At 38.0% G+C, this 17,168-nt stretch overlaps 1 protein-coding gene across 8 annotated transcripts in view; it reads right to left on the bottom strand.

The window, feature by feature from the left end:
• Positions 1-17,168, bottom strand: part of LOC126374254 (Down syndrome cell adhesion molecule-like protein Dscam2) — a 177,420-nt gene that overhangs the window by 22,886 nt on the left and 137,366 nt on the right. For all 8 annotated transcript variants that reach the window (XM_050020764.1, XM_050020765.1, XM_050020767.1 and 5 more), the window contains 8 exons: positions 15,454-15,609; positions 14,106-14,237; positions 12,698-12,833; positions 8,498-8,685; positions 8,024-8,296; positions 7,381-7,479; positions 3,145-3,289; positions 2,095-2,357 (listed from right to left, as the gene is read on the bottom strand). In XM_050020764.1, coding sequence (XP_049876721.1) covers positions 2,095-2,357; positions 3,145-3,289; positions 7,381-7,479; positions 8,024-8,296; positions 8,498-8,685; positions 12,698-12,833; positions 14,106-14,237; positions 15,454-15,609 — 1,392 coding nt within the window. The remainder of the gene's footprint in view (positions 1-2,094; positions 2,358-3,144; positions 3,290-7,380; positions 7,480-8,023; positions 8,297-8,497; positions 8,686-12,697; positions 12,834-14,105; positions 14,238-15,453; positions 15,610-17,168) is intronic.

The following is a 17,168-nucleotide window of genomic DNA, read 5'->3' as shown; positions in this document are numbered from 1 at the left end:
ACACGGAATAGGCAATATCCCGCAGGGTTAACTAATGGAATGCCTTTACGATTCATTTTGAATCTATCGCTTGTCTTATTATGAATTTTGAAACGATAAATGTTTGCTGTGTAGAGTAGGTAAATTGATAAGTTGTGTGACATCTTATTAAGTATCAAATTTCTTTAAATAGATAAAAACCCACGGATAGAAGAAAGTGGATGCAAAGGCCATAACGCGCATTTTGTATGAGAACCGCTGTCGCCGGTTCAAACCCGCTTTCTTTTATTACAACTCCTGCAAACAGATAACTGTGATAGATGTCCTGGTTCTCAAATTTCATAGCCACTTTGCCAGCAATTTATATTTCATGTAACATGCAATTTTGTCATTAAGATACTGCAAACAAAAGTATATTTTTGATAAATAGCCGATCATCCTAAGAATTTTAGCTTTCCTGTGATAAGGAGGGATCTCCTTGCATGGTAGACTAAGTATATTTGATTTGTTGCTCTGCAGGTTATAATGTACAAGACGACCTTTTAATATACTATCGAGGAGCTTCGTGCGTCGTGAAGTTTGCGGCCGAATGGAGTGCAAAGTTGAAGTATTGTTTGCTCATACTTGTATGGCGCGTGTGTCGCGCTCACTTGGCCCTTCCGACCTCTTTGTTCTATGCCGTGTAAGAACGTCATAAAATAAATTGAAATTTCTTTACTAATACTCACAAACATATCATCACAACAAGCTACATTTATCATATTATGTTAGGGCGTTTACAGACCAACGATAATGGATCGACGACTGCGACAATCGTTGTGGGTACGCCGCCGAAATCACCCTTGGCATTCGTCCCTCGTCGTCGATCGAGTGCCGTAGGTCTGTAAGCGTTCGTTCTCGCAGCACAAAATGTAAACGGGAAACTAAACTTTACATACGAATGCAAAGGAACAGCAACTACTAATTAACTTACAAATATCACTCCAAACCCAGATAATTAAGATTTGCGATATTATTACGTAGGACGTTCTCCAGACAAATTAATTTTATAATAACGTAATATTCAATAATTAATTAATTCTTTATTATTAAACAAAAAAAAATAAACCTGGAATTTGATAATGTTCATCTAAAGGCAATAGCCCCAAGGCTCTATTTGCGATAGAAACCGAGACTGTTAATTAGTTCCTAAATTATTGGCGTGCAATTCAAGTAATACAGTAACCGGTTCAGTTGTAGGTATTTTGGCTTTGACAAGGCGTATATGAATTGGCACGCTACACTGAATAGTATATTGCTGAAATACGTAGGTGGGTCGTTCTTCTTTTTTATCGACAATAAAAAGACATTTTCTCGATTTATCGGATTTAACATCTTTAAAATTATAACGGCAATAAATATTTTAAAACATCATATAAAGATGTGTCTGTAGAGGACTATTTAGTGGTTCTCTTTATCTTGGTAACATACTTTTCTTTGCAGGCGCATTCCAAAAAATATTGTGACAGAGTGGCCCTTTTCATCGGAGACAGCATTTCAATTTACCACTCTGTCACATAATTTTGTGAAAAAAGATCAAGCTACGTTAATAACTAATTGAGGAACGGATTAGTATTTTGCTTGTATTTTGAGTATAATAAGATAACTATATTTTTGGACAATCAAAACATGAAATAAAATTCTAAAACATAACTTATCAGAAGCAGAACGAAGGACAGATCATTGTCGATAAAAAAGAAGAACAACCCAGGTACACCTTATTAGAAATTAATTAAACGGCCTCCGAGGTCCAGTGGATGAGCGTTAGGCTTACGATCCGGAGGTCCCGGGTTTGAAAGTGGGGAAATATTTGGTTAGGACATTACAGTCTGATCACCTGATTGTCCGAAAGTAAGATGATCCGTGCTTCGGAAGGCACGTTAAGCCGTTGGGCTAAAGTAATTTTTGAGTAAGTAGAATTGATATACCTACAGGTATGTTATTATAATAAATAATTCATATGTTTGTTATATAAAATAATAGCATATATAAAGAAATAAATACATACGCATTTAAAGAATAAGATGAAAAGCAAAGCAGACCTGTCTTTTTTATAAGATGATTGTATTGTCTTACCTCTTTCCCAAGTGATGGTCTCAATTGGGTATCCAGCCACAGGGCATTTGATGTTCAGGTCGCTTCCAGCTACTGCGGTTACTTTGGGCATTTCTCTGATATAAGGGAGTCCATACACGTTGACTCTCGCCGCGTGGATAGCTTTTCCCGCGGAATTGCTCGCGACGCACGCGTACTCGCCGCCATCTTGTTCTGTCACGCGGCTGATGTTAAGATGGCTGACCACGTCGTCTTGTAACGTGACGTGCTGACCAACCACGAATCTGTTTCAAAATATAATTTGTTTTATGTATGTGCCGAGAAAAAGGATACCTACTTATCCATTATAATATATACCTTTTGTATTATATAATGAATACATAGGGTGTTAGTGACATCGTAACGAATACTGAGGGAGATGATTCAGACCATGATTCTGAAGTTCAATATTAAGTGGAATTGTCCGTCGCAAAATTCATGTTTCTTTTTTTGGGTTTTTTAAATTATTTTCAATTCTATATTTTTGCGATGGAAATTCCACTTGATGTTACGCACGCCGGTTCAGAGTAGATCGTATTAAACCTTTTCTAAAGACATCTCCAATTTGGTTACTAGTTGATTACTAGACAATTTAGTATGTTACAAAATAATTTACAATTCCTTATTTATATCAAGACAAAGCTTATTTGCTTTTGATTTAGGTTCTAATTTTCTTCTCTCGAACTGCAAACACCTTGTTGAGTCCATCTATTTCGCTTTATAACTCAAGACCTCAACAAGAGCCAACTTCTTGCATCTAAATCAAAGACCCTCTAAGCCGTCCGCATCTAAAGCTATTAGCTGCTTTGTTCAAGTTCAAATTAACTTGCAAAACAAAGCTACAGAAGCCAGAGCTTCGAGATAGTCAAGTTACTGACTTTAGATATACAGAGATTGGTTAGGCAGGATGTCTGGCCAATCAAAGGCATCTTTTGTATTGACATAACCATTATCTATGGCCTGCATTCTATCGAACAGTGATCTGAGGGCAGATAATCCCTCGCCGGATTAGTGTGCTGTTTGAGAACCTACCTTGAATTTGTGGGGATTGGAAATCCGTCGAGAAGCCAGGTGAACTGCGGCGGCGGATAACCCATGGCAACACATTTGAGTGACACGCTGGGGCCAGGCTGCAAGGTCTGCTCCGAAAACCAGTACACTAGTTCTGGTTTGGATTCTGTTGATGGTAAAACATATAGACTATGACTTTTATTCAATCTCTGGGTTCAACAGAAGAACAAATTACTTAATTATTAAATCATTACTATTCCTGGTTTTGTGATGTCCACAAAGTATTTTTGCGAGCGAATAAAACATACTTATAAAAACGTAATTTTATAAAATAGTTGCTTATTTAAACATGTGGAAATAACAAGGTTAAGCCGATTTTGATGGCTGAAGCGCTATCGAAGCGAGAGGGTTTAACGTTATTAATGAAACGATATCATCTCTTTTAAATTGCATAGTTTAAAGCTGTCTAACGCGACTGACCCTGCAAGTGAAATTCTTTCTTAAATCCCAGCCAATCAGCATTAGCATTCCTTAAGTAAGGCTTGAAGAAACAAGCTTATTTCGCTTATTATACGAGATAGCGCTGGGAGCTTAAGGGATCTGGAATTCCTTTTAATTTGCGTATAGAATACGAGTCGAGCATAAGTAGGTAAGGTCGGTATTACGGAGATCATGCGGATTGGAGACGGTCCGAGGCGCACAAATCCGCGCGCTGGACCGCGCGGCACGGCTGCGAGCCCCACGCCCCTTTTTCCACGTCAGATGATTAAATGGAATCACGCTTTCATAACGTTGTTTGGTATGAGTTGCTAAACTGTTTTACGTTGTGGTAATTAGATCTTACAAGACACGATTTCTTTGTATTAGATTTAGTATTTCTTTGCTATCATATTTGATCTGTCCACAAAATAATGCCCCCCCGTTCTCACAAAATAATGCCCCCCCGTTCTAAATTATGTTCTGTAATTATACAAGAGTTTATCCTAAATTTAATACAAAATCTTTCTCAGAAGACGATCTCAAGAGTCTTTGAGATTAATTAAATGAATTGTAATTGAATCAGTTTTTCCCAGGTCACGTGTCTTCTAATTCCACTCATTTCAGTCCCTGATTGCAGCTTTATAATTACAGAGGAACAAAATGCTTTTAATCTGTTCATCCTTTTACCGGAGAAAAATGGGATCACAATGGAACGACCGCACCCTAATCCCCTGTTACGTGTTTTTAAAAACCATTTTGCTTATCAAATTGAATTTGTAAAGTAGAAATGGTTTTTAAATAATATTCTCATTTTATTAAAGCCTCCAGGCGTTCGCACTTGCCGGATCGTATTTCACAGCAAATAAATTGCTGTTTGGAATAACTTTATAAAAGAGAAAGTTAAAATTTGTATTGAATTTACGTATGAGACAAACCAGCCAGCACTACACTATAATATTGATACTTTCTAATATTATCATCGTAGTAACGTTATTACTTTGTTTCCCATTACCGCACAGATAATCCTCACTCATATTTTCCTCATCACGGTGAAAAACTTCATTCGAGATAAGAATATAAGTGCACTTACAATAAAAATGTACAAATATAACTGTCGTGTACACGAGGAAATTTTACACGCAATTATATTCCTTCCTTTTCCTAACTTTATTGCTCTGTTTCCTCCTTGCGCTACATTTTTCTACGTAGCTCGTTTAAAATGGAGTAATAAAGTTTGAATTAAAATTAAACCATAGTTCTCCCGCGGGTGCGATGTAAAGCTCAAGTAAAATGCTATAAAACACAGGGTCTTTTCAGGGTCCTTTCATTAGAGACCACTATAAATTGTGGCTTTTTCGTTTTGGGCCCTTCTTTGTTTAAATCCGCTTATGGTTCTGTTAACAGGCATAATTGTGCTCCGCCGCGATGGATGTTGGATTTGTAGTGTTTGTTTGATATATTATTGTTTGTGTACTGTAGTATAGTCAGGTTAATTGGAGTTAGGACTTGCTAAGTTATAAAATCTCTGTACTATGATACAAAACGTATACAATCACTATACAAACCACTCAATGTTCAATGTTCAGAGGTTGCTATAGTAACATCATATGCATCAATCGTTTAGAATGTTGAAACATTGAAGTACCTTTTCGTTACCTATATTTAAAATTTTCGAATTTATAATTAATTGATATTGCTCTTTCTCCAGAAATCTGAAGTTCGTGCCAAATTTTTGCAAAGACGACTTGTTTGTCTCAATGGAGATGGGGAAGTCTTAGATTCCCAAAAATAAACCCCTGTGAAGTCAGGTCGTTCCTCTGCGACTGGTCTGTTCCCCTCACGAACAAATGGGGCCTGTTAACAGGAGGTCAGCCACTTGCATAATTTATCGGCTAAGGTGTGGTGTGGTTGGCTATTCTCAGCTTATTCAAGCAATGCGCAGTTTTCGCCCTTTGTTGGTATTAAATATGAGAAACGTACGCCGTTGGTTGGCTTATGAGTGTGATTTTCACGTGATACAGAGATTGGATCTGCTTTGAAAGCTTTTCGTATTATGTTTATCGTTAGGTGTAAGAACATAATGTGAGCTTTAGTTATTAGAAAATCATTGTCGATTCCAAAAAAACATAATAATAAAATCAAATTACTTCAAATATTAAATAATACTTTATTGTACACAAACAAAACATACAAATATTTATAAAATATTTAACAACAATGCATGTGTGTAATAATAATGTATCTATTTACTTCTCTACTTGGTAAGTGCTAACCATTGGAATCTAGAACTCGGAACATTTTACACGAAAATGGAATAATAATGGAATTCCTATACTTATAGCGGAATAAGTGGTCGGTGGCAGTCACGCTCCTACTTACTGAGTTGAAGAGCAGCGACACCAAATAGCGGGGAACGAATTAATAATGGAACAAAGCGGCTTATATTTCGCTTGTATTGGGGATGAATTGGACCTTATGGTTGGGAAGATAAGATCTTAATTGGAGCATGGGGCGTGGAGCATTTAGCGCGGGCGGTGGATGCGCCAGGGCGGGCGCCCGGGCGTGCCTGCGTCACTGAAGCCCTTTGTTTGAGCTGAAGAGCTGACTCTAATAGCTTGCAGCGGATCTGCGCTTAAAAATGGACTTTTAAATATTTTATGAAGAAGTCGGGTTGGTACGGTGGAAAAAACGTAAAAATCAACATAAAACATTCGTGCACCACACATACGTTCACGTTGGTGCTTATATGATTTAAAGTTGCAAGCATAAACAAGAGTCAAAATACGTATTTATAGAGCAGGTACTCGTTAGTACGAGTCTGGATTATGTTAAAAAATATCGTACATAGTATGAATTTTCGCTTATAGCGTATAAACCGGAAGTCGGTTCGAATACGTGAGGAAAATTGTTCTAATTAGAGGCAAGGGACCAGAGGGCGGGTCACCCAGTTACCTGATAGGAATTAAGGACCTCTTTATCAGATAAGTGTTGTGTATTAATCCTAGCTATAACCCACTGGGTGTAAATGTAATTGACTTCACTTTAAGCCTATTTTGTACAATACACTTTGAACTTGCAAACTTTTATGTTTTCCCTTAAGTATGCTATGATTAATTAGCAAAATAAACTGCTACTGATTAATTTTAAACTTGTAAACAACGTTGTAAGTAATTCAATTTATGGAGAGAGCTTTACGAAACTGCTGTCCAAAGACATTCAAAATGATTGACGAGAACAACTTTGAAGTTCAGGGCGCACGGTTTTATTGTTTTTAACTTTGCAGGAGATTATAAATGCTTTGAGACAGACCTGGCCGAACTGTATAAAAAACAGCTCCGCGTCGTAGCTCAATGTCAAAACTTGGCTACCTTTTGTTTACGACAAACTTGGACAGAATTATGACAGACTGGAAGTGGAAAAGTTCAGGCCTTGTTTATTTCAGATAGTTGGTCACAATATTGGTAACGAGTCGAGGAAGACAGAGTAACTACTATGTCGTAATTGAATCTGAAAGTTACCAATCTTTGGGATATCTATGTAATGAAGTTCCTGACTGCTATAGAACTTATGTTATTCAATACATTATTCAGTAATCTGTTTACTTTATTAATATTGTCATTTCGCCTTACTACGTTACTTGTTTTTCATACGAGATTTTTTTTATCTATTTCGCTATAAAACAAACTCTGACAGATGTAAACTACAATACAATACACAAAGAAGAGGTACAATCACCCAGCTAGTAATAAGTAACATGACACTATGGAGACAACATACCTCTATTTCCAGTGAAATTCCAGTCATTATCGTGGCTGGCACTCCTGGCGAATGGCGTTCGCCTCGAGCGGTTGCCCACGGCTCGGCCTCTCTCGGACACTGCAAATACCACCCTTTACAATCCTACACAAACTCTAAAGAGAACGCTAGGAAATAATCTCGTTGTTTGCACTGCACTTTTCTGTCAACATCAATTGTAGGAATAGACGCGCCGCTGCCGTCTTGCGTGCGTCTTGGAATAACGTCTGTTTCATTGAAATGGTAATTGTGGAATTCTTTCTGGAAATTCCACTGTCTTTTCAACGGAGATATTGCAGGATTTTCTTGTATACTTACCAATTATGTAATATTCGGTTGATTTATTATTATGCTTGCCTCTGACTGTTCACAGCCAAGAAGGACTGTATGTCCGTCCATCATGTATACAAAAGTTTGTCTTGTAAAAATGAAGATCGTAAGTTTTCTCACCTGATATATGCTAGCATTATCCATTCAAGCATACCTTATCTATTCAAGCATAATCAGAATCATTTTTTCAACGTAATTATTATGGATAATATTTGTATTTCAGCATGAACATATATAAGATCTCTATCCATTTTAACCTTTACTCTTGACTCTTATAATTCGGTATTTAACTCACCATCAACTAAAAACTCAGAGATCCCGTAGGCTTGGTCTCTGCTGTTGCTCGCGAAGCACTGGTAGACCCCCTGGTCGTCCCTCTGGGCTCCCTTGATATGTAACCTTAGGCCGTCGTCAGACAAGCGAGTCCTCTCACTAGTCTTCACAACTCTTCCATCATGGACCCAGTAGACAGTCTCTACCGGGTGACCCGATACTTTGCACTCGAAACTCACGTCCGAGTTCAATTTTGCTCGTAAAAACTCTGGTTTTATACGGACGGATATTGGTTCTGGAAGAGAAAATGATTGTTGCAATCTAGCATTGAGGGTTATAGGTTTGCCATAATCTGAGTATGATATATTTTGTAAGTATTAGCTTTTATATGAGTTTTGTGACTGCCTCAGCGTAGAAACGCTCGCGTAGAAAAGTTTGCGTACTGTGACATGCGTCGTAGAGTTTTGTTCCTTCTGGTCAAATGTCCTTGGTGTACCTGTGACGAGAAGCGTGAAGTGCACAGCCTCCCCGCCAACGGTGTTGTTAAGCCAACAGACGAGCCGGCCGGCGTCGTCTCGCCGCACCGCCTCTATGCTAAGCAACCCGCTGCCCAGAAGCGATGCCCTTTGCCATAGCGACGTCTTCTCTATAGGCGTCAACTGCTCGTGGTGCTCACGAAACCACCTGCAAGGAAAAAGTGTATTAGGCCCCGTTGGCAACGCGTATGAAACAAATGAAACGGAGTTATGACGAGGTGCGTAAGTTTTATAGTTGCTGTTATCCTGTTCCTAAACTTAAATTACCAATGGGCAGCTAGGAATTCTTCGCTGCCTAGTATGCACAGACTGAAGGCCTCATTCTTTGTATTCACACTCACTAAGTATCAAAATTGGTTGCTGTTAAGTTAAGTATCAAAATTTTGCAGCAATAGGTAAGTGACATACAATATCTCAAACATACAGGAAATGACAAAGTTACACTGATGCTATAAATTGGTGTATTTAAATCGATTGCTACAGTGCCGACAGACGAGTGTGGGGTGAAATAAAATTCACCTCTCTGACGTACAAAGTACAAACGTAGATTGCGTAACATCGGATCAAATATTTGGAAAATTTTGCAATGGTCATCACAAACGAAATAGTGCAGATTCCACGAGTAAAATTCTGTTTGCGGGTCTAGGAGATTTCGTTTTTGAGTTTTCATCGAAACATTTTTAAAAGTTCAACAGTGTTCATGTGACGTGGAGGAGGTTACGTCGCTACGTAGCTTACCTTTTAATAAGTAATTCTGATGTACGACATTCATTTATTGTGCAACGTCCAATTGAAGTCAGAAGAAACGAACAAAGTATTCGTAGATATTGTATGGATTCATTTTCAGTCTGTCACTACATAATAAAGCATGGAAAATATCACATTTACTTATATCCAGTTTCTTTCGAAAAAGCAGACGTCTGACCGTGTAGACGTAACGAATAGGTACGGTTTCCGAATTTCATGCGTTCAGAATTGGGGAATTTTAAATGAACCGCAATAAGGATGAAAATAAAAATAATGAAAGTCTGCCCGGGATGCTGGCTGTATTTATTGTGCCATTAGCCCTGGGGCGGGGTAATTGAAAAGCAATACAAGTGCTATAAAACTTGAGTTAATGAGCACTATTTCACCATTGGAGTCTAAGTGTCATTATATCTGCCGAAATATATTTTGTACGTAGCCAAAATTATTTTAGAGCAAAGGTAGAAGATGTTTTTATAAATGTCAAATAGGTAGGTACATCGTAATTTGTTGGTCATTATGCTGACAGTTAACTGCACGTAAATCACCTTAGCTTACCTCTGAAAACCGATTTACCCGAAAAACGTATTTAGGTACAGCATAGAACATCGTGTGCCCGTATTCCATTAAACACGAAATACTTTTATAATATTTTCCATTTTGAAATTCTCCCCGAGATTACACAGAGGCGAGAACACCATCCAATATCCAGCGAAATTTCACGAAAATGAGACGGTTATGTGGCGTGAAATCTCCAATGTTCCTCAAGTTAGTCGCCTCTTAGAAATAGTTTTGAAAAGAGCTGAAATGCAGACACATTTGCATTCTAAAAGCCTTCCTCAACTATGGCAGGATTTGAAACGGTATGAAACTTTATAGCGTAATCCAGGAACTCTCGGCTCTGATTCTTTCATGGCATCTTAATAAAAAAACTTGCGAGTTGTTAAAGAAATCTGCAGACTTTCTTATAGCTTTATGACTAGGCGCGGGCGAGTAGTAAAACAGAACGAAACTGCATTAAGATTAAAATGAGCCGTTTCCTCGACTGCACTAAAGATGTCTAACTATTTCCTAGTTTGTGTAAAAATATTAGTAGTTACTTTCAACTTGGACTAGGAAAGTGTGCAGGCTTCATAAAACTGTAGTAAAGTTCAAATTCAAGACAACTAAACTAGTTTGTGTTCGTGCAAACATGTTGTAAAGTCAAATAGCGGTAAGTTTTAGTATATGGGCCGGTGTTGAGTGGGTATTGTTTGACCAAACACAACTTTGGGGTAGCTGCACATTACGAATACAAAAGGAGAGAGAGCAGGTGTGTAATATAGGAAGATGAAAAAGCTGATATGAGAAATAACAGGCGAAAAATATTACAGGTTCCATCCGATACTGAATTTTCTATACAATTTCTATAAAAATATTCACGTAGGTAAAGCTATTAACAACATGATGTGAGATATTTGTTAAAGATTTGTATACATATAGGTAAGGCATTTTATTGCGAAAATAAAAAAGCAATAGCAGGAATACTTATACCTACCTTATTATTGAAGACTTGAAAAATTCGACGTTACACATCTGATATAAAACCTAGATATATAGCTACTTAGTTTATCATGCATGCTACTGAAATCGAACATAGACTTTAGTAAACGAATATTTGTGTTTTAGACTAACATGTGAAAATACCAGATTTCATGGAAACGCTTCATACATTACCAAAAACGTCTAGTCTGGTGTACTAAACACTTTAATCATAAAATTTTGGGTCCAGCCGGGTACGCGTTTAAATGATTACTTATATTATGAGATTCTATTTAAATTAGCCGCCGTTCATTTTGAGGGCACTTGCCAGCATGTATAGCAGGTAGTTGTGTGGAAGAGAGTAATGCAATTTGTCGGGTTTTGCGCGTAAATTGCTCCTTGGCAGTTAAAACGGATCACGTCGCGCGAGGATTATAAAATTGCGGTAAAATCTCGACAGGATCAAAAACGTTTTTGCGAAATAAAACGCTCAATTTGTTCGTCGGGTTTCTTTTTGTCCCGCACACATTAACATGCAGACGTGTTGGACGTTGTGCTCCATTATTCCATATTTATTTTTTAACAACTTTTGGAGAGACAAATACTTATTTATTGCGCTTTATTTTGTTGATATTCTCGTTACGTCATGTTCAATATGAAGTTTTCCATTAACACATTTCTCTTAACAAATAAATTTAAATATCGTTACTACATTTTCGAAAACTAGTACTACACGTAGACTCTATACTTGATTTTGGATAAACGTTTATGCAGACATCGTAATTGAGCTTCGATATTCGGTCTAAACATAAACATGTTGTAAGAACAATTTTCAATAAATTTCATATCCAAAGCGTAGTCATCTACATAAGTACTCATACACGATTCGATTTCCGCTCGCAGCAAATATGAATTCAACGGGGCTCCGCGAAGCGTTTTATTTCTGAAACCTTTTAAACGGATCAGCATTGGACGGCGATTACACGTCGTTCACGTAATGTAAGAAGTGCCCATTTCTAAGAACGGCTTGAAACGGTCCCGAGCCTCTTTCAGTCAGTTTCAGTGCTGTCGCAGCGCTGCGCTCGCTCTGTATTTGTTTGCTCACCGGTGAAACCTTTTAGCGAGAGAAACTTGTATAGACGCGCAAATATGGCTTTAAGAACCCGACTCTCTGATGTGCAAGTAGGAAGAATGAGAATTTACTAATATTTCATACAAATGGCAGGGCCCTACGTTATAATAAACAGAAAAAGCATAAAATGTTGTCCGACCGCGAAAAGTTCGAAAAGTAACTCGAGCGTTGTAGTTCGCCGTGTTAGTTTTAAATAGTTTACATGCTCCAATATTCTAAATTGAAGGATCAAAAGGAAAATTTCAACGTATTAGCATGTACTGTTTCAACCGAGTATAAGTTTCTCAACAATGCAAATGACTTGGAAACAAACACGCATGGGCACACATGCCGTTCGTAACACCCGGAATAATTGAATGTGAAAATCGTCAAGAATGCTTATAGGGACGTTCATCTCAATACATTAACCTTATTGAATGTTCGTCTTAATAAACAATGGTAGGTCGGTTTAATACGGGAGTGTCTTGAATTTCGGATTCATTTCATATGCGTTCGGGAGGCGCCTAATACTGTAACAATAGACCTCCAATATATAATTCTCGGGACTGTACAGATAAAATTTTATTATTAGGGTAATGGTTCGCTTCTTAGATCATTGTGTGACTCGTTGGTTGATTATGTTCAGTTTAAAACGTGTAGGTACCTACATAAATGATCTAAGAAGAATTAAGTACTTATGTAATCAAAAAAGCTTATTTCCTTGTGTCAATGGCGATTGACTGGAAGTCATGTTTTATGAACACACGTATATATGTAAATATACCTGTAAGTGGGCACTGGCCACGCATGCGCGGCGCACGGGAACCGCACGTCCTGGCCGACTGTCACACGCCGCACCCGCGCCTCCACCGCCATGCGCGGGCGCACCCCGCCCTTCGGCTCTGTCACTATCACGTGACCTGGTGTAGACATTATACAATATTAAAAATAAATAATAATATTATAAAATATGAATAGTCTCTGTGGTCCTGTGGAACACCGGCTTGTCTCTCAATCAGGCAGCGCCAGTTCGAACTCCGGTACCTGACTTGCATCAACGAGTTGTTAAATTGTCTTAAGTGCAGTTCACTAATAATTATAGATGGCGATGCGGCCCACCACCTATGGTCTAACAGAAAGTTCGCTGAGGTGTGGGTACCTACTTAGTTCATCTTGCGATGGATGTACCTTTGACTACCCCAATTGGGATATGTGAGCTTATGTTATGGTGTAAAATAATCAGGATGCTGTTGGGGTTGCCACTCTACTGTAGCGCATCACGGATGTTTGCAGAAGCGAGAGTGGCTTGTTTATATGCAACCATGCGCAAGAGTTGTAGGCCTCTGGTGCGTGGGCGCGGGGTAGCTCCAACATCATCCTAAAATGATCACGTACAGGCTCGATTGTGACTGTATGTGCGTGACTGTGTGTGGTGTGTGTGTGTGTGTGTGTGTGTGTGACTGTCTGTGTGTGTGTGTGCTCTGCGCTATCTGAGATGGGGTAGAGTTGGAATGAGTTACGTGCCAACTCCTGCAACTTAGTGCTGTTCACTAGCATAAAATAAGATCTACTAAACTGATGAGTCTTTTACTTGAATAAATAAATGTGATTATTATATAATATTACAAATTATTCTTCTTCTCGTGGCCAAACTCCACGATCTCGGTGTTTACTTAAGTACATCACTACTAGAAGCCAGGGGACACTGGGACCAACGGCTCTAACGTGCCATTCAGGCAATTATTGCATTGTCGCAAGCAAACTAGAACAGTCCTATATAGAGATTTCTGATAGAATCTCACTGGGAATCGAGCTGACATCGTAATGAGAAAAAAATTAGAACGTTTACTTGATTGTACTATAACGATATATTTTTCTTCTCGACAACGTTTAATCAGATTTTGAGTTATTGCTGCGCCGCAATGTAGATAAATCCAACAACTTAAGTTTGCATTGTTCGATTAGCCACTTTTATTTTATCATATTTGGGTTCTGTGCACGTTAAAGGTTATCGGGCTGAAATGAATAAAAAAGCACTACAATTTTCATGAAATTTGACTTGATTTCAACTCAAAATCATGGTCTGAACCATACCCCAAGGTTTTCATTACGGTGTCACTAACTACAAAATAAGTATTACCAACATCAAGAAATCCACGAAGCTTAACAAAATAAGGTAAAAGGTGACTCACCGAAATATTGGCTAGTGTAAATGGTGCCGGTAAGCCGGTCTTGCACCCGGCACCGGAACCGACTGTGCCGGTCGCCCGGACTCACGGCGCTTATGTACAGCGACCCGTCGTCCAGACGTTGGTACTTAGAATCTGCAGGAAGTACATATTTCAATACAGCAGTAGTACAACAGTAAAAGAGACAGCAGTCTGTAAAACCTAAACCTCAACATTATATTTTTCTATTCAATTCGTTGCCATAATATGACGCGCGAGTAAATAGTAAAAAGAGATTTCAATTTTCATTTTACGCGTTAGATTTTTTGTTGGAAATGAGACATGTGATGAAAAATGTAATTGCTTGCTTCGTATCCTCCTTGACAAGTGTTTTGATGAGAAAATTTCGTGAGGAAAATTCCTCTCCCATGGTTTACTAAGGCTCTTTTTACATTATTTCTTTGATATTTTTCATTTAAATTCGAGAGAGGCACGTTTATATGAAATGGGACTTAATTTTATCCAACTTTGGACACAAGTCGATTCAAAGTGATTAATGATCCGTGAATCCTATGGCAGTGGATTAATGTTTGTAACCCTTTTTAGCGATAAAACAAAATGGTAACTATAAATAAAGGACTTTCTCTTCTTTAAAGGAAAAGGATAGATAGATAGATTTCGGAGATTGTACCCAATCATTAATTTCGCCCTGGAGGGGATTTCTCCAGAATATTAGGTAAGTACTTAAATCCGTCGTGATTCACAGTGAGTTACAGATATTGACTCCATCGAAGTAGTTGATATAGACATAATTTATTATACCTACATATATACATAAAATAACATACATAAATAGCCTATATACGTCCCACTGCTGGGCACAGGCCTCCCCTCAATCAACCGGAGGGGGTATATACATAAACTCACCCCTAAAAAAGCAGAGCCTCACGTAATCAGAAGACAAGTTATACCTGTGGATGGATATTGTTGGGAACTCTTCGCAGGTTTTATAATCTTTTTATTTCCTGCGCAAATGGCTCGGCTTCTGATATTGATTGAGAATCTTTTTATATTATCTTTTTAATATTTCTTCTTTTTTGACGTTTTTGTATCTTGGTTTTGTTTACGTCTTGTGCTTTTTTGGTGCACTTTGGTTAAAATACATTAAAAACCTTTATTAAAGCTAAGTATTTGTTATTCATTTCATTTAGTAGTACAGTCCACAACATAATTCATCATATTCATCAGCTACCATCCTAGCTCACAGATATGTTGAACTGTATGGTGGCAGGTACTCTATCCATCGCTCACATATAGGCCGTTAATGTTTATGTTTTGTGTGTAAATAAAGAATCTATAAGAATATAGGTACCTAAATAACGGAACACACTGACGTCGTCCTCAGTGAGCCAGTCGGTGGTGTCGGCGCGGTCGACGCAGTGCGCCGGCACGACGCACCGCAGCACGGCGGCGTTCCCAGACATCACGTACTCATCCGGCACGTGCACCTCCCATGGTATGTTCAGCGCTACAAGGGAATAACTACATTAATATGCATCAAAAAACATCCTGTGTATATATTTTTTGACGTAGCTTATTATAAATTTGTTTTGCAACTTGGACGAACAAACGGGGAGCTCTCAAGAGTCTCACCCAGCTCTGAGGTGTTCCGTTTGTGCATGATTCAAAGTAGGTAGGAAGTGATACAACGACTTTTATTTGATTTTAAAGAACAAAATTTACCATAACTTCTACGGGTGAACTAAGTATACTACTTTTACTTAGGTTTTAGTGTTCTATGTTTTGTATTAATTTAGCGAGATCAAAGGCGAAAATACTGGGACTATTTTAAAAGCTCAAAGAGTTTAGGAGAATTTATATAATAACGCTGACAGTCATGCCAATATGAGTCAAACCTACGATATTTTTCCACATATCGTAGGTGATTGTATTACTAGATTCCTCTAGTAATACAATCACTACTTACTTGAAATTTACGATCTAAATTCCAAGTAGATAAGTTTTACGATCCAAATTCCAAGTAAGTTTTAGCTTCTGGAAACGTTATTTATTTTGTAGCTACTTAGTTCGTCTTGTTTAATGATATTTTATATACTTAACAAGAGAAATCTTAAGGATTGACAGAATTCGCTCAGCAATATTGGGTGTGACCGTTTATTGATAGCTAACAGTTCACCTACCTAGCAGGCTTTGTTTCGGGCTTTTCAGTGCTAGTAATTTTTGACGTAAGGTTTCAGGTATTAATTGAGTTACATCAGTCTGTAGTCACTTATTAAATCATGAAGTGCGTTTGTAGGTAAATTACCTAAATGTTTTTTGAGTTTCTTGAGTGTAGTTTATTATAAATCCGTCTATTCAGTAGGTACTTACCGAAGTTTCCCTATAAATTTGAGCTCGCTTCTCATTTTATTAACTTCCTAGAAGACAGAATTACTTACACATAGATTTGTAATATCTATTCTCTCTTTATGACAAAAGAAACTCAATATAAATAAGATAAATACCCTAAGTTCAATTGTTCTATAAATTCCAAATTACCTATATTTCCAGGAAAAGCAGATAGCGTTGTGAAATATAACGTGTAAAGGACCATAAAATTCCGGAATTACACGGATTCAGACGAAGGATATAATTCTCGGCTTATCAGGCGTGTGTAAGCGCACATACTCGCATAAGCGAAGCGTAAAGAGCCACGGCGGCTTTTAAAGTACATTTTAGCTATACTAATGAAATGTATGGCTTGCTATCGCTGCTGTAATGCAATCTTTATGCAGATCAAATGCCGGCAATGTCGTGCTCTTCGCGGGTATACGCCTACACGTGCCCTTGCATTTTTAAAGAGTTCTCTTTGCTAAATAGAGCTTACTTCTTAGTAATAAATTCGCATCAACGGCTTCGCTTCATCGTTCATAATGCGTACGGCCTAAGAGTGGAAAGCGCTTACGCTATCGGTGTTCCATTCAACTTATAACTTCAGCTCCTTTAAGGCTGGACTGAATAGGCACCTTCTGGGTAAGCTCGTTACACCATCGACTTCCTAACCTCTTTAAGAATGTTAAGCAAGAG

Source organism: Pectinophora gossypiella, chromosome 17, assembly GCF_024362695.1.
Source record: "Pectinophora gossypiella chromosome 17, ilPecGoss1.1, whole genome shotgun sequence".
NCBI lineage: Eukaryota > Metazoa > Arthropoda > Insecta > Lepidoptera > Gelechiidae > Pectinophora > Pectinophora gossypiella.
Note: the sequence above shows the minus strand (reverse complement) of the source record. Positions and strands in the feature narration are given on the sequence as shown.